The following is a 27136-nucleotide window of genomic DNA, read 5'->3' as shown; positions in this document are numbered from 1 at the left end:
GAATCACATCCACATATGAATTCTCCTCAATATTACTGGTAAAAAGAAAACCTTAAATACATGATAACATGTATAACATAACATCTCTCTTTCTACAAACCAATAACTTGTTCTTTTTATGGCAGAATGAAGCAAACACTGTGACTCTGGCCGCTGCTGTCACTGCAGCAAACACACCGGGATGAAAGCATGTTTAATCAGCGTGACCCTTGACCTCTGCTGCGTCTGATTCTGACAGTTTCAAGTCTCTCACTATCATTAACTCACACACTTCCCACAGTGTTCCTGCCCACTCAGCAAACACGATACGAAAGGCACTCAATTCGTCCTTTTACAAATCCGTGACCCATTAAGATTATTTTTAAGGCTAATATTTTAAATCATTGCACACTCTTGCTTTTATACTGTAAATACTATGATTTATTTCCCCCCATTTGGCCATTAGCGACACAAATAAGCTGCTGGTGCTTCCACTGGATTGAACAGATCGATACAGAGAAGGCCGAGGGAAGTGATCAGGTGCGTTTGGACATTTTCCTTTTTGAGGATTCCTTGGAGAAATAAAGCAATACAGTGCCTCGACCATCACTTTTTAATATTTATGTAACGTAATGTTTATCATGTGTTGGATTAAGGGTGTGAAGCACCTGTTACAACCATTATTGATTTAAAAAAATATATTTAAACTGTTTTCTGTCTCACACTAACTACACACACAGTTCACTATCAATGAACTTAAAAATCAATTATTATATGTAATGCAGAACCATGATCCACACATCACTGAAAGTATGTGGGTGAGCATGTAATCAGGGGCTTTTCCAATTAAAAAGTCATCAGAAAAAAAAATTATGTACTTGTGTGGTTTTCTTCTTTTGATTTGAGTCGCACAATGCACACCATTTACATTTTAGGCTCTGCAGTTCTATTTATTTTCATTTTATTGATGTTAATTCAATCTGTTTTCAGTTGTATGTGGGACCATGACACTGTTCTTACGTTGTATGAGTGACACTGTTTCTGTTACTGATAAAACCTCTTTTTTTTACCATAATAAATGTGGAATATCTGGGAAATCACCATCTTCTCTATTCATACAAATCGACTTGCTTGATTTAATCCAATCCAATCTAATCCAACTTTATTTATAAAGCACAGTCAACAATCTGTACGTACATGATTTAAAACCAACTTGACTCTCTTGATTCATGCAAGACTGACTTTGGACTTGACTTTGACTCCCATATCTGCTCAAAACTGGGGCAATCATTAAAAAGGAAAAGAGTCATTGTTTGCCTCTACCTCCAGCAGATGGAGCTCACTATTTGCATGAGAATCGCTCATTATTATGTGAAGCACAATGCATTTATGCATTGGTTCATATTGGCACAGTCATAATAAGTCACGTATAACATTTGTGTTTCCAAGGGGAAATGACGAGGGCTGTTTATTAAACTTTTATTAGCCATCAGGTGAACGAGAGGTGAGCAATAATCCTAAAATGTCAGTCTGGCAGCCAAGCTAATTGGAATAATTAATCTATCATGAAATAGGTGTTTATAGATGGGATCAATATTTATATACCTGAGAAAACAACATTCCCAGCGTCTTGTATCCTGTAATTGGTAAATATTAGGACTAAATGGTCAAATTCACACAACCAGTTGAGAAGTTGAGTGTGTATGTTGACGAGGGATGATCTGATACCACTTTTTTCTGACTTGAAGATGATCGCATTAAAGCTTGAGGAAAAGCTTGTTCAAATACCAGACGTGCCAAATCGCCAAAATCACCCCAATAATGGCCGTTCAACCCAAGATGGCGGCCTTCCTGTAGGACTTACGGCAAAGTTCTCATGAACTTATTGGATCATCCTGACATGATTGACATGTGTACCAACTGTTCTTCATGTATGTGAAACATTTTGAAAAAACGTCACGTGATAAAAGCGTTTTTTTCCATTTTCGTTGGCCCCTCTGATGTGGTTGCATAGAAACAGGAGTTTTGGGGCATGGGAAAGCCCATAAAACACAGTCTTTCAACTCAAAGGAAGTGGGTTCAACTCCCGGCTCAGACTAAACTACGACACTTTGTTGCAACATACTATAGTATGACTTTCAAGACTGATTTTAGACGACATACGTATGCCTTTTTCGATAGTTTAGTGCAGAGAGAGAGGAAACGGAGACAGGGAACATTCCAATGCGAGATTCAAACCTGCACTGAGGATTGTCACCTCAACAGAGGACAGCAGCTCTACCAAGTGAGCTAACACTGCCCATAGTATGACTTTTTTGACCGATTTTAGACGACATACTATACTATGACCTTTTTGACCGATTTTAGACGACATACTATACTATGACTTTTTTGACCGATTTTAGACGACATACTATACTATGACTTTTTTGACCGATTTTAGACGACATACTATACTATGACTTTTTTGACCGATTTTAGACGACATACTATACTATGAATTTTTTGACTGATTTTAGACGACATACTATACTATGACCTTTTTGACCGATTTTAGACGACATACTATACTATCACGTTTTTGACCGATTTTGAAAGACATACTATACTATGAATTTTTTGACTGATTTTAGACGACATACTATACTATGACCTTTTTGACCGATTTTAGACGACATACTATACTATCACGTTTTTGACCGATTTTGGACGACATGCTATACTATGACTTTTTTGGGCGATTTTGAACGACATACTATACTATGACGTTTTTGACTGATTTTTGACGACATACTATACTATCACGTTTTTGACCGATTTTGGACGACATGCTATACTATGACTTTTTTGGGCGATTTTGAACGACATACTATACTATGACGTTTTTGACTGATTTTTGACGACGTGCTATACTATGACTTTTTTGGACAATTTTGGACGACATACTATACTATGACTTTTTTGGGCGATTTTAGACCACATGCTATATGATGATGATAGAGCATTGTTTAGGGCAACAAGGTTGGTGTAGTGGTTAGCACTCTTCCCTTAAACATGGAAGATCTGGGTTCAAGCCCTGGTTGGAACAAGTGCCCTCTGCAATCCTTATAAGTTTTGGTGTTAATGTAGATGACATACTATATCTTTTCTCACCGATTTTGGACAACATACTATACTATGAATTTTTTTGACCGATTTTAGACGACATACTATCCTATTATTTTTTGACTGATTTTGGACGACATACTATATAGTATGACTTTTTTGACCGATTTTAGACGACATACTATACTATGAATTTTTTAACCGATTTTGGACGACATACTATAGTATAGACGATTTTCAAGTTTTTTTTCCTTTTTCAGAGTTCAATATTGGTAGTTCTGTATCTACAAGTGAAACATACATATCTCTACATACTATACTATGACATGACTGTTGGGTCAAGTTTGTTCACTTACGTAGGGTGCAAATGGCCAATATGGACACCAAATTCAAAAAGTGGCGACTTCCTGTTCAATTGAGGCCGTGGTCTAAACAAAATAAAACATTTGATATTATTCCAGGGTTTCTCAGTCCTGTTCCTTGGGATCCACTTCCCCTCCCTTAATGTTTTAAAACACACCTGATTCAGATGTTCAGCTTGTCACTGAGCTCCACAGACGCCTGATAGCGAGCCGTGTATTTGAATCAGGTGTGTCGGAGCAGGTAAACACCTAGAACATGCAGAGAATCAAAGTGTTTTTAAAGCAGTTTCAGGATGAGCTCGGATCATGTTCTCATCGCTGTCACTGCATCATCATTCATATCAACAACACACTCGCAGCTCATGTTACTTTCATGAGTAATGTGGCTTCGGCCATTAGCACACAAAACCAGAGCACTGTTGTGATGATGAATGTGAGAGTGCTTGAATTGTCCTCCATGACGACTGACCACGTCCAGCACATGTCCACATCATGTCCACATCAATTTCATTGAACACATTCCAAACCAAACTGAGAGTTCTTGAGGTTCCTGAGAGTTCCTGACTCCACAACATGCACTTGTTTTTCTGGATTCTATACCTGTCAATACTGACATCACTTGACTTCAGAGATGTGGAACACAATCAGCTCTTTGCAACTTGGATTGGAGTTATGCTCTTCCAGCTTTGTATTTTTAACGCATTGTTCATCCACTCACGTATTCATTTGCATCTGCCGTAGCTCATTAGCTCATGTTCAAGTGCAGGCAATGAAAAATGCACTGATTTACGATTGATTTAAGTCTCTCCATTATTTTTTGTCTATGGTGCAATGCTTTAGTGTTTTTTTTTTTTTTTTTCTTTTAATATACCACATGTTCAGATTGAAAATAATAATAATAGAGTTGTCCGAAAGAGCTAATATTAATATTGTATTATTTCCAAAGCAAATCACTCCACCAATCAGTAACTGCTTGGTAATAAAGTTGATTATGTCCCACACACAACAGACCATGAAAAAAATACCTTGTAAAAACAGACCTGAAATTTGATAAGGTGATAAATAAAAGTGTTTTAATATTTTTTGAGTCAAATAGAAATACCAAAGTAGTTTTTTTCTCCACTTAGGTATTAAAGGTTGGCTATAAACTGCAATCACATGTCAACAGTTTTCTTTTTGTGGTTCTTAAATTTCATAAATGCAACAAACTATCATTATTTTGTATGAGATACATAGGTATGAAAAAAAGTATATGTGATATTATCTTAATTTTAAGGGTAAAATGGATTTTTGCGGCTCCAGATTACTTTTATTTGCAGACCCCTGCTCTAACCTAACCATCAAAACTAAATGTCTATCCCTTAACTGAAACCTAACCAAACCCCAAACCCCCCCAAAAAAGCCCTTTAAAGTTGTGAGCACAGGCCTAAATGTCCTCACTTTTCTCAAAAGGTCATCAGATAATGGACAGACATTTTAAAAACCTTTAACAGTGAATCTCTGTGGAGCCTCAGTTCTTTGGACACAAAGTTAGAGTCCATTCCCACGGCGACCTCAGAATCTCAAGTCTCTGTATATTTTGTTTTTAATTCAAGTTTGATCTCAATCGAAGTCGGAGCACACACACACACACACACACACACACACACAGTAAACCCTCTTTTTCTCCCCCTGAGGCATTTCAAACCACCTCTCTGAATAATTCACACATTCTGCTTTGTTCATCGATCCTCTCTCTCTCTCCAACTTTCACTCACACAGACACATCTTTCACTTAACAGCAGGGGCTATAGGAGCAGCGTAATTAGCTGCCACTGTCACCGTCCTCATCCTCTTCTTCTTCTTCCTCTCTGTCATATCCTTATCCTCCTCAGGTTGAACTGATTCGTCTGTGTTTCTTTGATTAGTCACATCTCTCTCTTATCAGTTTTCACGGTGAATTCAGAGTTAAAAATCTAACAGTGTCAGTTACACGTCACTGGATTTATTCTCACAAACAAACAGGGCACAGCTTGTAAACATCCTTGAATGATGCATTCACTGATTTCCATCTCCTGTGTGGCTGCATAGCATCTGTCATTTTCTCCTGAATCCACCACAGCTACCACATTTCATTTCTTCGTTTTGCATCAGACAAAGAAGCTGAACTTTGACACGTCTTGGCTTTGTCTGGATTGCACCATAAAGGCAGCGGCAACCTCTTGACACGTTCGTTCCTGTGAATAATCGTAAGATGACTAGGTGATTAATAAAATACATACATTTTACATTTTTATAGTATGTAAAATGTATGTATAAGATAATTCAGAGGATGATGGAGGAATGACAGGTCCCGTGGGAGACTTCTGGAGACGTCTGAAGTCTTATTTTTAAAGGTGATAATGAACAAAGCACATTTTTTGACACTGTGAAATTATTTTTCTAAATTCAAAGGAAGCTGACTTAAATCATTTAACTTTACCCCATTTTAGACACGATATTCACATCCGTCAAGTATATCTCTTGCATTTGATGTGACGTCATGATGTGTCTGACATCAGTACAGATGGCAGATGTGTCTGCTGCCCCTGGAGATGCGCAATAAAAAACATTTTTGACGCTCTCATGAGGTGGTTTTCATCAATCACAGCAACAGAAGAAGGGAAAATTGAGATCACTGTTCTAAAACCATGGTAACGCAAAATGATTTCGCCCATCTCGTGGCACGAGATTTTACGAGAAAAACTGAGATGTCGCAAGACTAGACTTTCACGAGAATTACGGCTCATATATAAAACATCCCTCAATGGAAACTTGTACTACTTAAATATTGCTTTTATTTTGCCAAACAACTGTAATGGAAACTCAACTAGAGAGAATAAACGTGAGTAAATCAAAGCTCTACTCGCGCTTCTGTAATACGTTTATCACATGGCGATCAGTGTTAAACTGGTGGTAGCTGCAAATAAATGAATGTTTCAGCTCTGGTGAGGGTTCATTTCTGGCTTTCCAGAAATTAAGGAGAAGTTTCAGAAGTTTATGATTAGAGACGATTATTCCAGATGGTAACACATTAAAAAAAATGTCTTTCTTCCAAAATGTTAGCAGCTAAACTGATCAAATGGGACATAATGTTTCATGTTTTTTACTAAACACAGACGTTTGTTTATCTTACTATGAGTCATACAGTCAACAGCTTCTCGCCTAATGACCTGACATCACCTGTTTTTATGTGCATTTTCAACACCTTAATGGAAACACGGAAAAATTAAAGGTCATTAAATATCACATTAATTCTTTGTTTCCCCCACTTGAGCGAGGTGGAAAGGTTGCTATATCGATTTTTACGTCATCAAGTTGCACCGTCTTATCCCTCTGCGGTGACACCTGCACCTGCTTTATAGCAGTTAATGAGTTTACAGAATCTTTCAAATTTGGGACATGTTTTCATGGAAACAAAACATATGTCAATGTCGGTGAAGTCTGTAAGGACAAGTTTATGTCGTGTAAGAACTCCTGTCGTCATCTGTGTTCAGATTATCCACCGTTTACCGCGTTAATCCCACCTACTGAACATCCGTGAGTCATCATTTTTGAAGAATTCATCTGCAGACAGTGACATTTTCAATCTTTATTCAGTCCAGTTAAGTGTCCACAGACCCGGACACGTCCCTGTCCTTTCCAACCCCCAAATAAAATAACCATAAAGGAAAAACCTGGAGAAAAACCATAAACAAACAAAAACAAAACCGTGATAACAGTGAGAGCTTTTCTGCAAAATTTGGCATAATGTATATTGCATTATTACAGTTTTACAAACAAATGTACAACAAATACATCATAAATAGACTCTTAGTGTGAGACAGTGAGGAGCCAGCTTGCACAGGGTTCCCCCCCCACCACACCCACATCCTCTTTTTTTCTTGTTTGCCCACACACACACACACACACAGAGAGAGAGAGAGAGAGAGAGAGAGAGAGAGAGAGAGAGAGAGGAGAATGAGCTGTGACTCCACGTTTACGAGGAATACTCGTACTCCTCTGCGCTGCGGCGGCCGAAGTCCATCCAGCCCATGTAGTCTCTGTCTGCTATCCGGTGGTTGGCACTGCCTCTGCTGTTCGCCGTGGGGTCTCTGCGCACAGCGGCTGTGAGGAGGAGGAGGAGGAGGGGAGGAAGAGGAGGAGGAGAGCAAGGCAGTGAGGCAATGTCAAAGTTCTGTTGTACAGGTTGAACTTCGGTCAGTTTTGCAACTTTTTAAAGTTATTTCAGGTTTGTGCTCAGTTTGTTCCACATGTAATAACTCTGTTGTTTAGATTAGATTAGATTAGGTTAGATTGTGCTTCTTTTTCCTTAGCTGGTTAACTGGTTTTTCTTCGTGACACTGTGATTATACTGACCGTTACATGTTCCAGCAGCAGCTGACAACATACTATTAACTCTCCTCCTCTTCCTCTGTGTGTGTGTCCATGTCCATGTCTAATTTACCCCCCCCCCCCACACACACACACACACACACACACTTTCAATCTCTGACCTCCTGTCCTTTAAAATGTCACTGATTCTCTGTCCAATTTGTTGTTTTTTCTATGTCTTTCCAAGTCAAGAGGAACACGATTGCTATCTGTTCTGTTTGGGAATCAATCGCACGCACACACACACACACACACACACACTCATACACACACTCATACACTCGCAGAGATGCTGCTGCTTTCACTCCACCCACATCCTCCTACACACACACACACACACACACACATAAACACAGACCCGCTTCTGCAGAAGGCTCGATAACGACACCTCCTACACCAAAGCAGGCAAGTGAACAGTGAGTGCATGAATACACACCCCACCTCCATCCTCCATCCTCCTCCACCTGAGACACACACGCACCCACACCCCCCCTCCATCACATGTTAACATGCCCTTATGCCCCCTTTTTTTTAAGGCTATGCTGTCTGAATTAAGTTTTTCCTGTTTTTCAGAACTTTTCAGCTCGACCTCTTCACTCTGTGAAACATGTAACAAGAATTCAGATCAATCTGTGTGCAGATAATTTTATTTTGTGCAGCAACTTTTTGTCATTTACTGTCACTTTCTAATCATGGATGTTGATATTCCTCCCGTCGAGATGAGGCTGCGTGAGGTTTGCTTGTTGTGAAATTCAGGGGAATACAGGAAAAGGGGAAAAGTGTTTGCAAACACAAAGGACCGGAAGGAATGAACTGAACTAATACATGCTCTTTCAGCCCACAAAAGCTTTTCAGAGCCACTAATTCATTTTACAGAGCTGGCTGCACACTGATTCCAGTAATTAGCAAAAAACAACACTGAGGGGAGGAGGAGAATGGAAAGCACTCTCAGAAAATGTTAAATATTGTTGTTTCCAGATGTTTTTTTATACTCACACACACACACACACACACACACTTGTCTGCACATTGTGTCCTTTAAGAGTTTGTCAGAAAATAGAAGGACACACACACACCTTTCCTGGAGGAGATGAGTCTTGCCAGCAGCTCACTGAGGTTGGCCCGAGAGTCTCCGTCCTCACCCACAGGAAGAGCTTTCAGCTGGGGCGCAGAGCGGCTCTGTCGGAGGTGGGGGCTGAGGGCTGCGCACACACACACACACAAAATATATATCCATATATATATACACATAAATATGTATATATATATATATATATATATATATATATATATATATATATATTAATATATATACATATATATGGAAACTTACTGTAATATTAGTAAAAAAAGTAGGATGTCTTTAGTACTGTACCTTCAGAGAGAGGGGAGATGGAGCGCTGGCCCTCGTCTGGGGGCTGAGAGGAGAGAGGGAGCCCCAAACAGCTCACACACAGGACGGCCAACACGACACACACACACAGCCTGGCACTCATCTGAAGAGAGAGAAACACACACACACACACACAGACAGAATGGTCAGCTGAGACATGTTGGAATCCAGTGTGTGTCCTTGTCTCTAATCGTCTTCCACAGTGAGGGAACTACGGCTGAGACTGAGTCTGTCGTATCCGCTCCTTCACACCTGATCATCACTCTGCAGCGAGAGCGTGAGGGAATCAGCAGTGTGTATATTCACAGTGTCAGTGTCAGCCTCACATCCTGAGGAAAACTCAGCAGCTCAACTTTGACTTTATTCATCAATGCAGAAAGAAAAAAACAAAGAAAATGTCCTTTTTTTGTTTCTCTGGGAATAAAAATTCTAGAAATAGAATTAAAAACAGTGAAGCGATCAATCGTCTTTCTTCACACATAGTTTTAAAAAGAAATATTTGCAAAATGAAAACTAAATATATACATTTCCCATGCATTAATGTGTTTAATGGGAATTTCCTTCACATTTCAAATCCAACCACATTATGAAGAAGAAGAAAAAAAATGTACATCATAAAATGATCTGTCTGTTACATAACATTTATTTATTTTTAAAAGGAAAGGAAAAAAGAAAGTGGTCGTCTTACCGTGAGAGAAGAGGTTCAGCGTGCAGGAGGAGTGTGTGAGTGAGAGTGACAAGAGTTCTTCTCCACTGAGTGGGAAGGATGCCCCTTTTATACTCCCTGCTCTGTGTGTGTGTGTGTGTGTGCGCGCGCGCGTGCGTGTGCGCGTGCGTGTGTGTCCACGAGCCCTGATATGAATGTATCGCTTCTAACCTCAACAACTTAACAACTGTGCTTCAGTTTTATGGTCTGTTTACTCGTAATAAAATTCAACACCATGGAGCTGCTTGTTTGACATGCATTAATGGTATATATATATATATATATATATATATATATATATATACATATATATGTGTGTGTGTGTGTGTGTAGAAATGCGTGGGTGTGTATTTGTACACACACACACACGTCAGACGTAAGCGGATGTCCACACTTAAAAATGTGTCCAGAGGCAGAAACAAGAATCTCATCTGCACAATCTTCATATTCTCACCTTTCCCTCCCAGCCTCTCTCTCTCTCTCTCTCTCTCTCTCTCTCTCTCTCTCTCTCTCTCTCTCACACACACACACACACACACACACACGCACACACGCAAACACACACACACACACACACACACACACACACATTCTTGCATAGCCGTCTCAGTGAGGACACTTGTATAGACATCATGCATTTCCTAGTCCCTAACCCTAACCTTAACCATCTCACCTACATACCTTAACTCAACCTTAACCTAAACCTAATTCTAACCAATGGTGTGTTGTCATCTCTCTCTCTGTCTCTCTTATATTTTAATTATAAGTGTTTTAAAGAAAACTTTTTTACTTTTAACGGTCCTATTATTTTATCACTATTTATTTATTATATCAAAATAAAATCAACAGATTAAACATTAAACTCCTTTTACCTGTGTGCTAAGTCAAATAATGGAAGTATCCAAAATAAAACTAGGATGTTTGAAAAAGCTTTTGAAACAATTACATTTATACAGGGGAGGATAATCATTTTTAAATTTCAAATTAAAAGTCCCATATTTTCTAAAATTTGACAAGTAACAAAAACATATATTTCCACAAGTTCTGACCAAGACTGACTAGATTGTGTTCAGGAGATCTATGTACTATCTATCTATCTACTAGTATACTGAAAATCAGACATTTTTACTGTACAATTTTAGGGAAATTTCAAATTAAAAGTCCCGTATTTCCTCTTTTTATCAGAAAAAATTGAAGATTTAAGATGTAATAAAACAGCCATTTCCATGAATTCTGACGAGGACTGAGCAGGTTGTGTACAGGACATCTATGTCTAATAGCAAACTGAAAATCAGACATTTTTACTGTACAGTAATTTTGGGAAGCATCGTACCAAAACCAAATGAAATCAGTTTAGTCTTGAGAAAAGGATTGTTGACACTCAACAAAGCAGGAGAAGGATATAGAAAGTTATCACAGCGTGGAATAATTTAATTTCTGTGTGCAAAGTCAATAATATATAATATATATGCTACATTAGATTTTACTAAGATAACATAAATATATATAACATAAATCAAAAGTCAAGGAACAGATAACGCTAGTAAACATTATACAGGGCCATATTTTCAAAAGTGATGAGTGTGTGTGTCCTGCTGGTGAACCAGTCGTTACATATTTATTAAGTGAAGCCAAAGCCTGTTGAGTTTATTTTAAATTCTAATTGAGACACCACTGGATGAGTCAGACTGAATTAATGCATGAAAGTAATGTGTGAGACAGAACATTTCCATTGGAACGCCTGTAAGCAAACTAAGAAGCAAACACACACAGAAGTGGCTCATATTTGAATAATTAACTCCTCGTTCTTGTTTGGACTTTGTCTCAAATTTGAGACGTAATAAAAACACAAATGTCCATAAGTTGTGTTCAGGACATCTATGTCTATTAGCTTACTGCTAATCAGTCTTTTTACTGCACAATCTTAGAGAAAATGTAAGTTAAAAGTATTTTTACTGTACAGTTTAAGAGAAATTTCAAAGTAAAAGATCCCATATTCGCTTTTTATCGAACAAATGTAAAATTTGAGATGTAATAAAAACAAGAATGTCCATCATTTCTGACCAGGAATGACTAAGTTGAATCAAATGTTTTTAATGTACAGTTTTAGAGAAATTTCAAATTAGCTTTTTTCTCTTTTCTTGCCGACTGCATGTGTTTACTATTGTAACCATGACAACAAAGGTCTTGTTTGGTTGTCTGAGGTACTAACATATTGTTGGAAGAACTGAATTTAACCTATAAGGTCTTATCAAAACATGTTAGAATGTTAATTACATTCGGTCAGGTTGGTCCCTTGTGGCGGCGTGCTCAGTCGCAGCGGCTCTCTGATCAACCCTCCATCTGACCTCGACATCTCGTTGTACAATACCAGTATAATGACAATAAAGTTGCTTTCCTTTCCTTAACAATGTGTTTACCGTTTCGTTATATCACCATTAGAAAACCTTTTCCGTATGGAAACTGATGCTTATAAAGCGCTCCCTCTCCCCCACACCAAAGGTCAGTTTGTTTCACTTGAATAAATCTGAACGAAAGATATCAAACACAGAATAAATCACAAAAGAGTGCACGCTGATTTACAGACTTGTTGATGGAGGCAGCAGTGGATCAACAGCTCTTCTGTGCTTGGACGTAAAATCGTTTGTTTTCTCTATGGACTTTGGATCTGGGGGAGTTAGCGGTTCACAAAGTGACACAAACACCATTTTTCAGTCGCAAAACAGCTATGGTGAGGGAAAATGTCATAGACTTAAACAGGTGTAGGTTGTGTTAGTGAGCTTGTACTTAAGTGGCCACAATAGTTTTCTTTTTCCTTGTGTACTCGGTACTGTGTCACTTTAATGTTCATATATAAGGTTACTTGGTGTTACACATCATTTCACTACAGCCAAACCTTCAATCCTTTAATTTTGCCCTACCGACGATAACTTCTTTAGGGCAATAAAAAAATATCTATCTGCTGTAAATCAATGCTGAGGCACTGCAGCATAAACTGTGCTGCAGCCAAAGTGTGAACTATTGTATAAGGAAGTTCTTCTTTCCTAACAGCTGCAGGAGGGCACTCATCCATCCAGACATGACTGCTGCCCTGGAGTCTCATCTCCTGTAATGGTATCAGATATTATACACTCGCCTCAGTGTGTACAGTCTGTTTTACGCCGTTTGCTGCCATCATTTTTTCACTTTATCCTGATCTTCAAATCTGAAAACTTTTAATTCTTGCTGCCTCTCATGGAGCTTCCTGTCCAACTCTGGGACACAAGTCCCGGCTGTCACTCAGGGAGAGCGATCGATGTGTCCTCCTCCACCACATCCACTCACACAGCCTATTTTTATATTTGTATTGTTATATATGTATATATTTATATATATATACATATATATTGTAAAAAAAAAAGTGAAGATTCAAGATGTAATGAAACGAGAACTGACTAGGTTGTGTTCAGGAGATCTATGTCTACTAGTATGCTCATTTTTCAAATTAAAAGTCTCATATTTGCATTTTTTGTTGAACAAATCTAAAATTTGAGACATAATAAAAACATACTGACCAGGACGGACTAGGTTGTGTTCTATAACTACTAGCATGCTGCAAATCAATTGTTTTTACTGTACAGTTTTAGAGAATTTTCAAATGTAAAGTGCCATATTCACTCTTTTTATTAAAAAAAAAAAAAAGATTATATTTGAGATGAAGCTTCCTGACTAATTCTGGGACACAAGTCCCAGCTGTCACTCAGGAGGAGCGATGTGTCCTCCTCCACCACATCCACTCACGCTGCCTATTTTTTTATAATAATATATATTACATGCAAAGTATATATACATATATATATATATATATATGTATATATATATATACATATGTATATATATAGTGTATATACTTTGATATTCCTGAGTCTTGCTGTCTTTCACACTCACTGTTGGTGCTGCAGTCGTCTCCAGGCTCCATCAGAAGGCAGGAGTGTAGGAGGTGAGGCCACGGCCGTTCAAATTAGAATTAATTAACCATGTGGTGTGAGAGGCGTGTGTGTGTGTGTGTGTGTGTGTGTGTTTGAGTTTTTACATGAGGTGTAGACTTTTAGTGATTGTGTGTGTGTGTGTGTGTGTGTGTGTATGTATGCGTGCACACGTGTGAGAAGATTTGCAACCTGTTGAACATGATAATCATTATCTTCTCTCTCTCCAGTCGTCCTGGAGTAGGCGAGTTAAGGAGTCGTGTCTTGAGAGTTGAGAGTCGGGCTGACTGTATCCTGAGGTGACATTCTACTTTCTGATCTGTTTTGTGTATGTAAGTGTATGAAGCGTATGAAGAACACATCAACACAGCTAATGTTTAATCCTGAAATGTATTACGTATGGACGTTAATAAGTAAACATGAGACAAGAGGTTTATTCTGGACACATGAGAGTCAGACCACGCGCTTTACATATGCATCCTGTATATGACAGGAAGCTGAGGGTCTGTTCTGGACATGGTTTGACACAATGGTGATATTGTCCAAACTTCTTGCATCCAATTTATGGATCAACTTCAAGTACACGTTGACCCATGGACACAGGAGAAAGGTGGGTGTCGGAACATGTGATGCCTACAATGTAATGCTAGATAATCTATGTAGGGTTAGTTTTGCTCTTCTGGGGCAGAATTGTTCAGAGATTCGTCAGGAACATATTCTCCCGAGCTGCTGCAGAGCTTGGTCTGATGCCTGACTTGTAACCAAATAAAATCCCTTTGTTTGGTACGAGTCCTGTGTCAGAGGGGTTTACACCATCAACTCATCACCTATCGTTTGTAAGAAGAAGGAAGCCTGACTAAAACGACAGTAAGGGGGAGACATGAGACATGTCCTTCCATTTCTTCCAACAGTGAACTCAACACCAAGATTTTCATTTCATTCAATTGATAAAACTGTCAAACCCTTTACAAAAAACAATGTTCTGCATGTTTTGTAATAGTTGGCATCACATCCTTATTCTTCTCCTCTTCCCTTTGCCTCCATCTCCTCCTCCTCCTCCTCTTCCCTCTGCCTCCTTGTCTCCATCTCCTCCTCTTCCTCCTCTTCAAGTTCTTCTTCTCCTCTTCTTCATGTCTGTCTCTGTCAAGCTGTGACACCGATAATTTATAGCCCAGCAGGAGCCGCATGTCATCGAGAACATAACATACTGTACACTCCTGTTTGAGTTTGTGTGTGTGCGTGTGTGTGTGTGCGTGCGCTGCAAAAAATAGATTTCCAACAAAGAAAAATAAGCTTATTCTGAGGAAGAAAAAAAAAAATCTAACGTCCCCAACTCCTGCTTCTCCTGCTTTTGTGTATTAAATACAAAAACTTTAATTATTTAAGTCTTGATCAATTAAAGGACTTACTTTAAGTCATTATTTGTCATATGACAGGATTTCTTTGTGCTTTCTTTAATTTCGTCTAGTTTTTGGTCTGTTTCCCCTCCTTTTTAGGCACATATCACAGTTTGAGAGTGGTCCTCTCATGGTCCACGAAAGTACCATATATGGTTCCTTGTCTGTCTGTGGTAAAACAAAACCCACAAAGAATAAACAAGAACCCTACTTTAGAAGTTACCAAATATAGTTATTTGTCTTGTCATTGATTACTGAGTGTGGATCATCATTACAACCTCATTCTGACATGTCTCCCAACATCTACTTCTTATTCCTTCAAGGCTTTTTTGTTCTATCCACATTTCTTCATCTCTCCCCTCCTTCTTCCTTCTCACCTACAGTACACTCTCAGATCCTTGTTCTCCATGATGCTCCTCACTGCACCTCCTCTCCATGGGGTTTGCAGCTTATAGCTGTGCAACCCCATCTCTGGAAGTCTCTCCCACAAAGCCATCTGTGACTCCGACTCTCTCTCCCCACCTTCAAATCCCACCCCAAAATAGAATATTCTGTGTTACAGTACCCCCCCCCCCCCCCCCCCCCCTCACTCTTGTTGATTTTGAACAAGTTTCTTGACAACGATCATCCTTTCATTTAACTTCCATCCATCTTCTACTGCTTTATCCTCTACATGAGTGTCACAGGGGCAGCTGTGCCAATCTCAGCTGACATAGGGTGATAGGTGCAGTACACCCTGGACAGATCACCAGTCCATCACAGATGATCTTTGCTCAGGACGTTTCAGCCAAGTAGTGTCAAGGGATCCGGTCCAGTCTACATCCAGGACATGATCAAACCCTACACCCCAGCCCGCCCACTCCGCTCTGCAGCGGCAAACCAGCAACATTTGCCATTCATCAGTGAACACTGAGAGGATCGCAGAGTCACTCGTCAAACTCACAACTGTTTGTTGTCCAGGCTCCCAAATGGTGGCACGAGTTCCCCGTCAACATCTGGATACTGGAAAGCCTCCACATCTTCTGCTGCCCGCCGACTAAAAACACTTCTCTTTCGACTCTACCTCGACTAAGATGTAAAAATAAAAAAATGCACTTACTTGTGCATCACACTTATGAATAGCACTTTATAGTTTGGCTTACTTGAAGCACTTACTTACTTCTAGCTCTTGTTTGTACCCAAATGTTGAAATGCACTGATTGTAAGTCGCTTTGGTTAAAAGCGTCTGCTAAATGACATGTAATGTAATGTAATGTAATGTAATCTGTCAAGGTGTTTCCCAAAAACACAGGAATACAGGCCAGTCCAGATGACGCCTCCTAAGGTTAGTTACAACCAAACCGAACCAAATGTGCAACCAAAAACTAACGTGAGGAAAATGTTCCATATCTTTCCATATGGGGGGGGGGGGGGAGACCTTCAGGGAATGTTCCTGCAACCAAAAGGTAACATTCTGGGAACCTGAAATTGTTAGCTGGGGACTCAAAGACTACCCAACAAACTGACTCCTGACCCCACACAGACACTGGGGAGGACAGAGACTAAAAACTCTAGGGACAGACAAACACAGGTTTTTGTATATCTGAGGTTGTGCCCTCAGTTTATTTGATCACTTGGCTGAAACGTCCGGTTTACTGAGCAAATACAAGCTATCGATAACTCGCTATCTATTCCAATTTGCCTTTTTGCACAAAATGTCACACATTTGAAAGTTCAATTTCAAATGTTATATTTAAATTCCACATAAGTGCAGACATAATTAGTCGTCGTATGCAGAGCAGTCGCCAGCCACACTTGACAAAGGGCGTATAGTGTCACATAGATCGTGAGCAGTCGCTGTCACTAACCCTCTCCGTGTGAAGCCTTAACGCTGTATCCTCAGCTCAAGTGTTGGAGCTGCTTCAACACACACACACACACACACACACTCGTGTACAGGTTCACTCTCACTGTGTTCACTGATGAATGGCAGACGTTGCTGGTGGGTGGAGGTCGTGCAGCAGCAGCAGCAGCAGCAGCAGCAGCAGCACTTGAATCACAATTAATTCAGTTTCAAGTGTGATGTGGAAAAAGACACCTGCATTCAGAGGACGTGACCCTGTTTACACACTCTTTCGCTCTCATTCTTAAATAATCACGTCTGTAAACCTTGTTATTATTAAAGGAGATGTTTCATTTCTTTTCATCTCCACACATGGAACGTTTCCATTTTCTCGTTGTCACTGTGAATGAATCTCCTGTGTGATCGTTCACCACTAAGGACAGGACGGGAAGACCTATTGCACTGTGTGCTTCCCCCCATCATCCCTTCCCATCTGACACATGGGCTGATGAGACGCTGAACCCACCTCACCGCAGCGTAATGGAGATGGCCACACGTATTATTATGTGCAAATTGCTCAGATCTTCTTGTTCTCTGGGTTTTTCTGCTGTCATAACTCCGTCTCTTCAGAGAGAGAGAGAGAGAGACGTGAGGATATAACCTGATTAAATTTAGAAATGGAAATTAAATCGACCTCTGAAACAATCCTCTGTGACGCTGTGAGATTATGATACATGAGAGCGAAGGGGGAACGTGGAGAGTGTGAGTGAGTGATGTGAATGAAGGAACAACAGAGAGAGATGGATAAGATCAGCTCTGATAAGAGAGAAAGAGGAGAAGAGGAGGAGAGGAGGAGAGAGTCTTTGCGGCTGCTCATTGTAATCACTTAGTAATTAACAAGCTTGTCAGAAACCTAAGCTCTGCTGGACTAAAGGCTCTCTGGACGGTCAATAGTATTGATTTGAGTTAATGAAAACATTGTTTCACCTGCTTGAGAAGATTTAGTCGACAGTCAAGAGGTCCACTCCAGTCTCAGGATCCAAAAACGTAGTTTGCACATTTTATTCATGATGTATTCTGTGTTCTTCATATTCTAATCTACTTTTAATCATCTTTTTATTAATCTAATCTTATTTTATTTACCTCTATTTCTGTCTTTGTTTAAATTTAGGACAGGTGAATGATGAGGACAGGTGAATGATGAGGACAGATGAATGAGGAGGACAGGTGAATGATGAGGACAGGTGAATGATGAGGACAGGTGAATGATGAGGACAGATGAATGAGATTTGTGTTCCCTTGTCATTTTTGCACGACACAAGAAAGAACCTCTACCTTGTTAAAAAAGTAACTTCTACTTTTTTACTTTAACTTAGACCAGTACTTTTACTTGTACTTCAGTAAAATCTCATCAAAATAGTGGTACTTTTTACTTGAGTAGAATATTTCGGTAACTCTTTCCACCTCTGGTTTGTAAAAAGGAGCATATGTCTGTGATGATGTAGAGATCGTGGTGAACTAAAACATACTTCGTACTGTCTGTAACCTTTAACCTTTGCTCTTCAGAGTCACATTAATCACAGTTAATGATACAAGGAGAAAAAAAAAAATTTTTTTTCTTTTCTGGGAAAAATTATAGCTTACGGCAGCTTATAAACACCTATTAACATCAATCATGTGATAAATACCTTTATTTTATCGTGCTTGAGAAAAACTGACCAGATTTATCCTCCATTTCCTGTCATTTTCAGAATGTACACTGTTATATTGTTTCTATTGTGGTAACAAAGCACAGTATTCAAGAACACACACACAGTTTGACCACATGTGTATAATAATAGCCTCTAACATATAATGTCACATAAAAAAGAGGGTTTATTATAAGGTTTAATAACTCTGACCATGACGTGACCTCAGTGTGAGAGGATTAGTTTAATATCATTACTGTAGAGGTGTTTGTAATATTTGTGATCAGTTTTCTGCTTTTAAATGTGTCTATGTGATCTAAGTAAGGATCAAACGTGACAGTGTTGAACCGGGATACATCAGGAAGAAGCACATTTTATTTCCTGTTATGTGTCAGGCAGCATAAACGTCTATAATCCGTTTTTTTACAAGATTATAGAAGATGGTCGTTTCAGGGTCTGACTTTACAAGATTTTTTTTTGGGGTCTGTTTTTGCAAGATTTTTTCGGGGTGTGTTTTTACGACAATTCTTTTTATAATACAGAAGCTGGTTGCAATTCGCTTCTGTAGAAATTGTCCAAAAGAAAACGTGAAATCTGCTCCAAAGTGAAGAACGTGTGTAAATCTACAATTCCTTGGTGTCATTTGGCTCAGGATATAATTGAGTTACAGCAGCACAGATTTTATATTTATATTTGCATACAGCAGCCAGTTTTTTTGCCCTCGGCTACATTCTTATAAACTACATTCCTACAAACTGCCCCTGTGAGCCGTGGTCTTCAGCATATTCTCTGGATGACTGGTTGTATAACAGCACCACTTTCTTATTTAGAAAATCGACTGTATCTGGGGACGCAACTCTGGAAGAAGAAGAAGAAGAAGCAGCAGTTTTTTGCTGCTTTTTCCTTGCGTAAGAATGCATGTGTGTGTTTGTGTACTTTATGAAGTCCAAAACTTACAAATCTATCTTTGTGAGGACATTTTTGAGTGCACTGCACAACTTTAAAGGGCTTTTTCAGGGTTAAGACCTGGTTTTAGAGTTAAGCACTTAGTTGTGATGGTTAAGGGTAAGGGACTTTATGTCTATGATGTGTCCTCACTAAGATATAAGAACAAGTTTGTGTGTGTGTGTTCCTTAATTATGCATCTGCTGAAAACTTTCTGACCTGAAATATGTGCAGACTTCACTGTGCTTTCATTTCAGTAACCATGATATGAACCTTTATATTCACCACTTTTTTTTTTTAGATATAATTGGATTTAACCCCGTGTTCATTTTTATACATGATATGCCACATTTTTTAATAAAGATAACAAAAGCAGCAGACGTTTAATTATTATATATTCTTCTCCTCTGGCAAAAATGAATGGAATCCTGTTCGTTTCAAGATGTTTTTGGATCAAGTCACAGAATTCTTGCTGAAGACGTGAAGTCATGAAATATGGACTATAATATTTTAAAGAGTGATGTCAGCTTTTGGAGATGATTATGAGGAGAATAAGGATATATTATGATATTGTGATTGTATCATTTGAAAAGTGTGTTCAACCCAAATTATATTGTTGTTGTTGTACTATTTTATATTGTTTTGTTTTTTTTGTAATTGTAATTTTATAAGAAAACTTTATAACATGTATTGTATAATTCTTCTAGACTCACTGTGTAATTTCTCTGTAAGAACGGTACATAAAATGTACTTATAAAGTACAATAAAGGAGTAAAATTGGTACTTATTTAGGGCAAAGGAGTAATACATTAGTGCATAAGTATTTTTGAATTACTGAGTATCTACAGGAGAATATAAAATAAAGTAAAAAATAGTAGTATCAGTATACTGTTGTAAGTACGTGTAACCTACAGAGTATTTTAGAGGAACGGCAAAGTCTATTATAGTACTGTGTACCTACATAGTGTTTTTGAATAAAGAAGAAATAAATGACACTGAAAGATGTTCCACCTTGTGGAAATTTGGAATAATAACACATTTGGAAAATGTTATTCATTATAATAATTAATAAACATTTGTTTCATTTATTATTCCTTTCTTCATCTATAAATGACCAAATATGCTCCTTTATTGTACTTTTGTATTTTTATTATATTACATTTTTTATATGATACATGTTGGGTATTTACACTGTAAGTCACAGGCTTTTTTTTATAAAATGTTACCGTTTTGTTTGTATATTATTAATATACACTGACTATTTATACACAGTAGAGCAACCATTCCCATTCCCTGTCAAGCAAAACTATCAGACCTGACTGAAGGAGCGTTTGAGTGTATACAGTGGCAGCGCAGACAACAGTGGGAACAAAAAGTGTTTATTCCGTCAAACTCCTGAGCGACCATGTTTTTTGGGGTTTTTTGGGGGGTGAAGAGTAGAATCAACCCATGGGCACCTTTTTGTGTGTTTTGACATCGTGTCATCGCTTCCTGTGTGCAGCGACGCCACCACACGAAACACAGCTACACTGAAAAACAGAGAGAGATAAGAAGTAGACGAAACACTGCAGTATATGGTAGGAATACACAACAAATGATTAAAAAGAGAGATGAAAGTAACTGATCAATACTTGACAGACTGGGCTGAGGTTATCACTGCTGTTTCATGTGAGTCCAATTATGCAGGGAGTGAGGAGCAGAAATTCTCTGCACATCCACGCGTTGTAGTCAAAAATGATCCTCTCAGCTGCTTCGCTCACGCCTGATTCAGCGTGCAAGCAAGTGCGTTGTTCCTGCACTTTTGCCCCACGTTGTGCGTTTCACGGTGCATATTTTTACAACCAATTAAGTCGCTGAGGGTTCATTAAATCACAGCACATTCCTAATCCCAGAGCAATTAAAAAACATTTGATGAAGAGGCGGCTTGAGACAAAAAGAAGAGGAAGGCTTGAGCGAGGAAAAAAAAAAAGTTCATGATTGGAGAGGGTTTGTGACTGCAGTGGTGAAACCTCATTATCAGCACAGACACAAATGCATGTGGGCAAAATAAACAACATCTCCATTATGTAAAATGAACAATTTATGCATTTAGGTGATGATGCACAGGTCTGCAGCAGCAGCACAATACTCTACTCACGTAAAATTACCACGATTTTGATCACATGTTTGTCCTCATTATTCATTCACCTGTCCTCATCATTCACCTGTCTTCATCATTCACCTGTCCTTATTATTCATTCACCTGTCTGTCCTCATCATTCAGTCACCTGTCCTCATTATTCATTTACCTGTCTGTCCTCATCATTCACCTGTCCTCATTATTCACCTGTCCTCATCATCATTTACCTGAAAAACACCAAAGAAAACATACCTAAGTCAAAGTAAAATTACAAATTAAAAAAAAAGGTACACAAAAGAAACTACTCAATTACAGTGAAGTGAGTAAATGTAATTCATTACTTTCCGCCTCTGCTTTTATGTTGGGTGGGGAAATTGTCACATTGTGTGTGTGTGGATAGAGAATCTGGTAATTGTTGCTCCACTCCAGCGTCGTCTGCAGGGAAGTCATCCGTGTGCCTCCTCCAGCTCTGCCTGGTCTCAGCACTGAATTATAAATCATCCTGTGGTGTTTCGCTCCCAACAGAGCGACAGAGGAGACTGTATATATATATGTACTGTATATATGTATATATGTATATATATGTACTGTATATTTGTATATATGTATATATGTACTGTATATTTGTATATATGTATATACTGTATGTACTGTATATTTGTATATATATATATATATATATATATGTAGGTTATTCCCAGTGAGAAAACACAGACATCACACAGAAATGACATCCACCAGCTTCACGTTTACTCACAAACATACTGTAATTGAGAAATATGAATCAAATAAATCTGACTTTTAATGAGACACTGAAACGAGACTGACATTATATTTACATTAAGTGGTTTAAAAAGAAGCAGAAATTGAGGATAAAATAAATTGGGCTGCATTAATGTGCAGGGATTAATCGAGTACTTTTAATCGAAAACATGTTCTCAAATGTCTTAAATTATTTTCTTTGTGATACGGAGCAAACAAACAAGAATTTATTCACATTTAAGTGAAGTTGAAAGTTGTTTTTAATTATTAAAAAAACACTCAAACTTATTAATAATCAATTATCAAAATTGTTTGAAAATTATTCAATTGGATAATTGTTGCAGCTCGAAAGATAATTATACTTAACTTGTGTACAATCAACTGATTGCATGGGTTGTTTTCCTTCACCTAAGAATGAGCCTTTTATAATTATATTTATATTAGGAGTTGGCTCAGCTAACCGGAGCTGCACACAGGAAGTGATTCAGTAAAATGGATGTATACTGTATACAAACATAACAACACAACTATAACGTACGGTTGGCTCAGGAATGGAGTGCTATGAGTCACGTATAAGCGTTTCCAGTATACATGGCAAAAAATGATCACAATCGAGCCCAATTTGGAGCCTCAAAGTGTCGTCATACTTTAACGTAGAGACATGGTTGAAACTTTTAACGGGTCATGAGACATGAGACTTTTGATACCTATTTGATACATTTTAAGTTGTATTCTTTTTTTTGACGTTGTCAGATTTTATAATGAGTGTGTATTGTGCCCGTTAGAGTGGCACACTCTAGCTGAGGTCCATGAAAATAATCCCAAACTCTTCTCCTGCACACAATTTCCAACCTACACAGACAATGTTTACAATGATGTAAAAATGTTGCTATGGTTGTTTTCTAACCCTGTGTGTTGTTTTCATTCTCATATGACACGCAATTTTCTTAAAATCATTTAAAGCGCAGAGAGTTCTGGTCAAACCTAGCATTGACTCCCATGTTAAAACTCAGCTTTGGGGTTTTTTAAAAAAAATTTAAGAAAAGGGTGATTTTAAGACACACTGCTCCTTCTGTTTTTCACCAGAGTTTGACAGAAACAGGTGTTTGGAAGAGGGAGGGGGGTCAAGGAGTGAGAGCGACGTGTGCAACCAGCTGTTTTAAAGGTTCTATCCACCCAAATGTTACTACACTGAGAGTCCATTACCAGCTCAAGTCCTGCACCCAGCGACATTGGCACCAAGAAGCAGGCCCGATCCAAATTTTGCCGCGGAATATTCTAGTTATAATAACTTGATATTGTTTGGAGGGCAAAGAGTTTGAAACGACTGTTATAATAGTTTTCCCTGTCTTGAGAGGTTTATCAGTCTTTTCATGCAGTTCAGTATGACCGGTTCCTGTTTAATCCCTAAAGGCTTTTCTTTACTTCATCATATATTTTCAGTTTTTTTTTTCCTTTTTCTTCTCATTATTTTGTCTGTTTGTTTGTTTTCTTCACCTTGTGGCGTTCCTCTGATCCTGAGAAGAGATTAACACATTAATGCAGCTCCATAACTCATGTCGCAGGCAGTTAAGTACAAATCCATTAGACAAACCGCATCGTTAAATATTAAACACCGGCCGCGGTCGGTCGTCATTTACACTGATGAACATGTGTATGAGCTGCACTCTCATGGAAGTGTTTGTGTGCACATGTGACACAGGAAGGAACGGACTAATAAAAGAAGATTAACACCAATCATTAGCTGTCATCAGGGGAAACCATTACGCTGATACAAACCCGCCTCACAGAGACTCACATCGATCTCTGTGGCTGTAAAATATCACAAAACAATCCAAGCGAAATAAAAAAAAATATTGATCATCATGGGAGGAATTATTTTTGCCTGTGACATGAAATGCGTAACAGTGTCAGTGCTGGTAATGAACGCAAGTCTGTTTACGGACAAACATAAGCTGTCACTGGTCAAACTGTATTTATGTGCCTTTAAATTTCCTTTACACACAGACGCTCCCTGATAGTTTTGCTTGACAGAACCTATTTTATGCTTCCTCCCACAGTCTAAAAACTTTGACTGTGAGTGTGAGAGAGAGCGTGGATAGTTGTTTGTCTCTATGTGGCGATCTGTCTTCTAAAAGGTCATCAAATATATACTGTGTTGTATTTATATTTAAATATTAAAAGCATTAGATCGTGTTACTAGTTTGTTTAGAATCAGCTGTTTATCACGTAAGACGATCTGTCATCCGTGATCCCCATTAAAACCAGTACTGTAGTGCTGTTCTCTATGGGGAAAAAAACATCACTTCCAGGGAAGCTCAGCTTCTCTGGGAGTCAGTGGAGCAGTGAGCAGGGCACGGACGCTGGGCTTCTGCCTAGGCTTTTTGGACTGTGGGAGGAAACCGGAGAACCTGGAGAAAATCCACAAGCACATGGGGAGAACATGCAAAGTCCACTACACCAACCGTGTGATACTATTACATCACACTATAAATGACTGGGTCTGAATTGAGCTTCTCCTGTTTCATCGACCAGCAACTGTCCCTAATAATGTGGATTTTATATTGTTTCTGTCCACGAAGACATAGGTAGAATAATAAAAACAAGAAATATGGGGAAAAAGTAATGTGTGAGTTTTCTGCTCCGTGTCAAAAAACAAAACGATAAAAGCGCACAACAAGAAAACAAGTGCAGATGTGAGTCAGACATCAGATGAAGTGTTTGTCTCACAGTCATGTTAGCAGAGAAATTAGTGTCAGTCATCTTCACTGCTCATGCATTATTAGCCCTCTCTCTCTCTCTCTCTCTTTCTCTGGTGCTTGTTTGGCTTGTCATCCATTTCTAAACACTTGTTGAATGTTGAAGACAGCAGGGGATTTAATGATTTTCACACACACACACACACACTACTCTCCTCTGTCTCTCCCACGGGATGCATAATTCATTAGGCATTAGTGGAGTTTGGCAGCCATTGGCTCTGTGAGAGTTCAGAGATGTAATGTGACATCAATTTGGCAATTACCAAAAGAAACATGTCCAAACGTACTCCACAGAGGGACGTGCACTGTCCTCAGATAGTGGGACAGAGAGAGAGTCTTGGTATGTGGTGGTGAGGTGGATTACGGGTGTCAGTGACGGCTTGGCCGCGTCTGAGGAACTCAACGTGACTGGAAAACGTCCACTTCCATTTCGGCACCAAATAACTCATCCAATCCAAGAGGTTTGAGTGGTTGTGTGTGTCTGTATGTGTGTGTGTGTGGTCATCCTGGCACACACACACACATATATTGGACATTCATGACTTGAGGGGACATTGCATTGACTTACATTCATTTCCTGGATACTTACTCTAACCTTAACCACAATTACTACTGGCCTAATCCTAACCCTAACCCTAACCTCAACCTAACCTTAAAACATATATTCACCTTAAAATGTAGTCATTTACATTGTGGGGACTTGATTTTTGTCCCCACAAGGAAGACAAGTCCCCATAATGTGACTGTGTAAACAGTTTTAGGTCCCCGCAACATTAGTAATACACACACACACACACACACACACACACACACACACACACAAGAACATTGTGGACAAACTCCAAATGCGTGAAAGGACACCTCTGTTCAGACCCGTTCTAATCTGGTTTCCTGGCAATTTTTGAAAAGAAATCCATGCTTTTAAATGCATAGTATGTCATTTCTGCCACTAGGGGTCTACTTATGCAGCGTGGGGCCACTTTAAATCCATCCATCTTTGTCCTCCACATGAGGGGGCGCTGTGCCAATCTCAGCCAACATAGGGCAATAGGTCATGTTGCCACTTTTAACGTTAAATGTTAAATGTACAGTAAATCCATATATGACATAAACACTAACTTCATGTCGTCCTCACAGTCAGTCAGACGTGAGCTTTCAGCGTCTATTTCTCCAAACAAACACGTCTCCTTTGCCTCTCGCCACAGAGACTCTCACTCGCTCATTAATACAGAGTGAAATTTCAGGACACGGAGACTCTACAGGGACGTGTGTGTGGATCCAGGCCAGGCTGTAGTGGGAGGATTCGTCCGTAGCAACTGTTTTTATTGACCTGGTGAGTCAGGAATTAATCTTAACTGCACACGCTATATAGTCTTGAGGGATGGCTGTGCACATCTTACACGCTTTTAATTCTCTGTTTGGCATGAGCTCAAAAAAAAATGTGAAACCCGTTGAAAATGCAATTTTTTTTAAATCTGGGTGTTCAGTGATAATTTTCCTACTCTCCACCATCACATATGTTGCTGCTCATCACTGACATATCCCAGTCTGTAATAATTCCACACAGAATGTTTTTTTATTGAAAATAATTCATATTTTTCATCTAAAAACATATGACAAAAACCTGGCATTTAAACGGTTAATTTTATTTTAAAATTGGGTCAGATGTAGGTGGAAAAAAATTAAAGTAGAACATATAATAATGTATACTTTTTTTAATATAGCTTGGTTTTAAAAAGCAC

General features: G+C 38.8%; 1 protein-coding gene across 1 annotated transcript; it reads right to left on the bottom strand.

Moving 5' to 3' along the window:
- Positions 1 to 7041: 7041 nt before the first annotated feature.
- On the bottom strand, positions 7042 to 10008 carry cckb (cholecystokinin b). Its single transcript, XM_058619374.1, has 4 exons — positions 9920 to 10008; positions 9214 to 9334; positions 8915 to 9040; positions 7042 to 7571 (listed from the first exon to the last, which is right to left on the bottom strand). Exons 2-4 carry the CDS (start codon positions 9332 to 9334, stop codon positions 7444 to 7446), a joined length of 375 nt encoding a protein of 124 aa, XP_058475357.1. The 5' UTR covers positions 9920 to 10008; the 3' UTR covers positions 7042 to 7443.
- Between the last annotated feature and the right edge of the window lie 17128 nt (positions 10009 to 27136).

Source organism: Solea solea, chromosome 20, assembly GCF_958295425.1.
Source record: "Solea solea chromosome 20, fSolSol10.1, whole genome shotgun sequence".
In the NCBI taxonomy this organism is placed as follows: Eukaryota; Metazoa; Chordata; class Actinopteri; order Pleuronectiformes; family Soleidae; genus Solea; species Solea solea.
This window is presented reverse-complemented; position numbering and strand designations above follow the sequence as displayed.

Excerpts from the sequence above, each read along its gene's own strand:
- cckb (XM_058619374.1), bottom strand. The coding sequence starts at position 9,334 with ATGAGTGCCAGGCTGTGTGTGTGTGTCGTGTTGGCCGTCCTGTGTGTG. Across the intron at positions 9,041-9,213 it reads CATCTCCCCTCTCTCTGAAG|CCCTCAGCCCCCACCTCCGA; the intron begins GTACAGTACTAA and ends GTGTGTGCGCAG. Across the intron at positions 7,572-8,914 it reads ACTCATCTCCTCCAGGAAAG|CCGCTGTGCGCAGAGACCCC; the intron begins GTGTGTGTGTGT and ends TCCTCCTCACAG.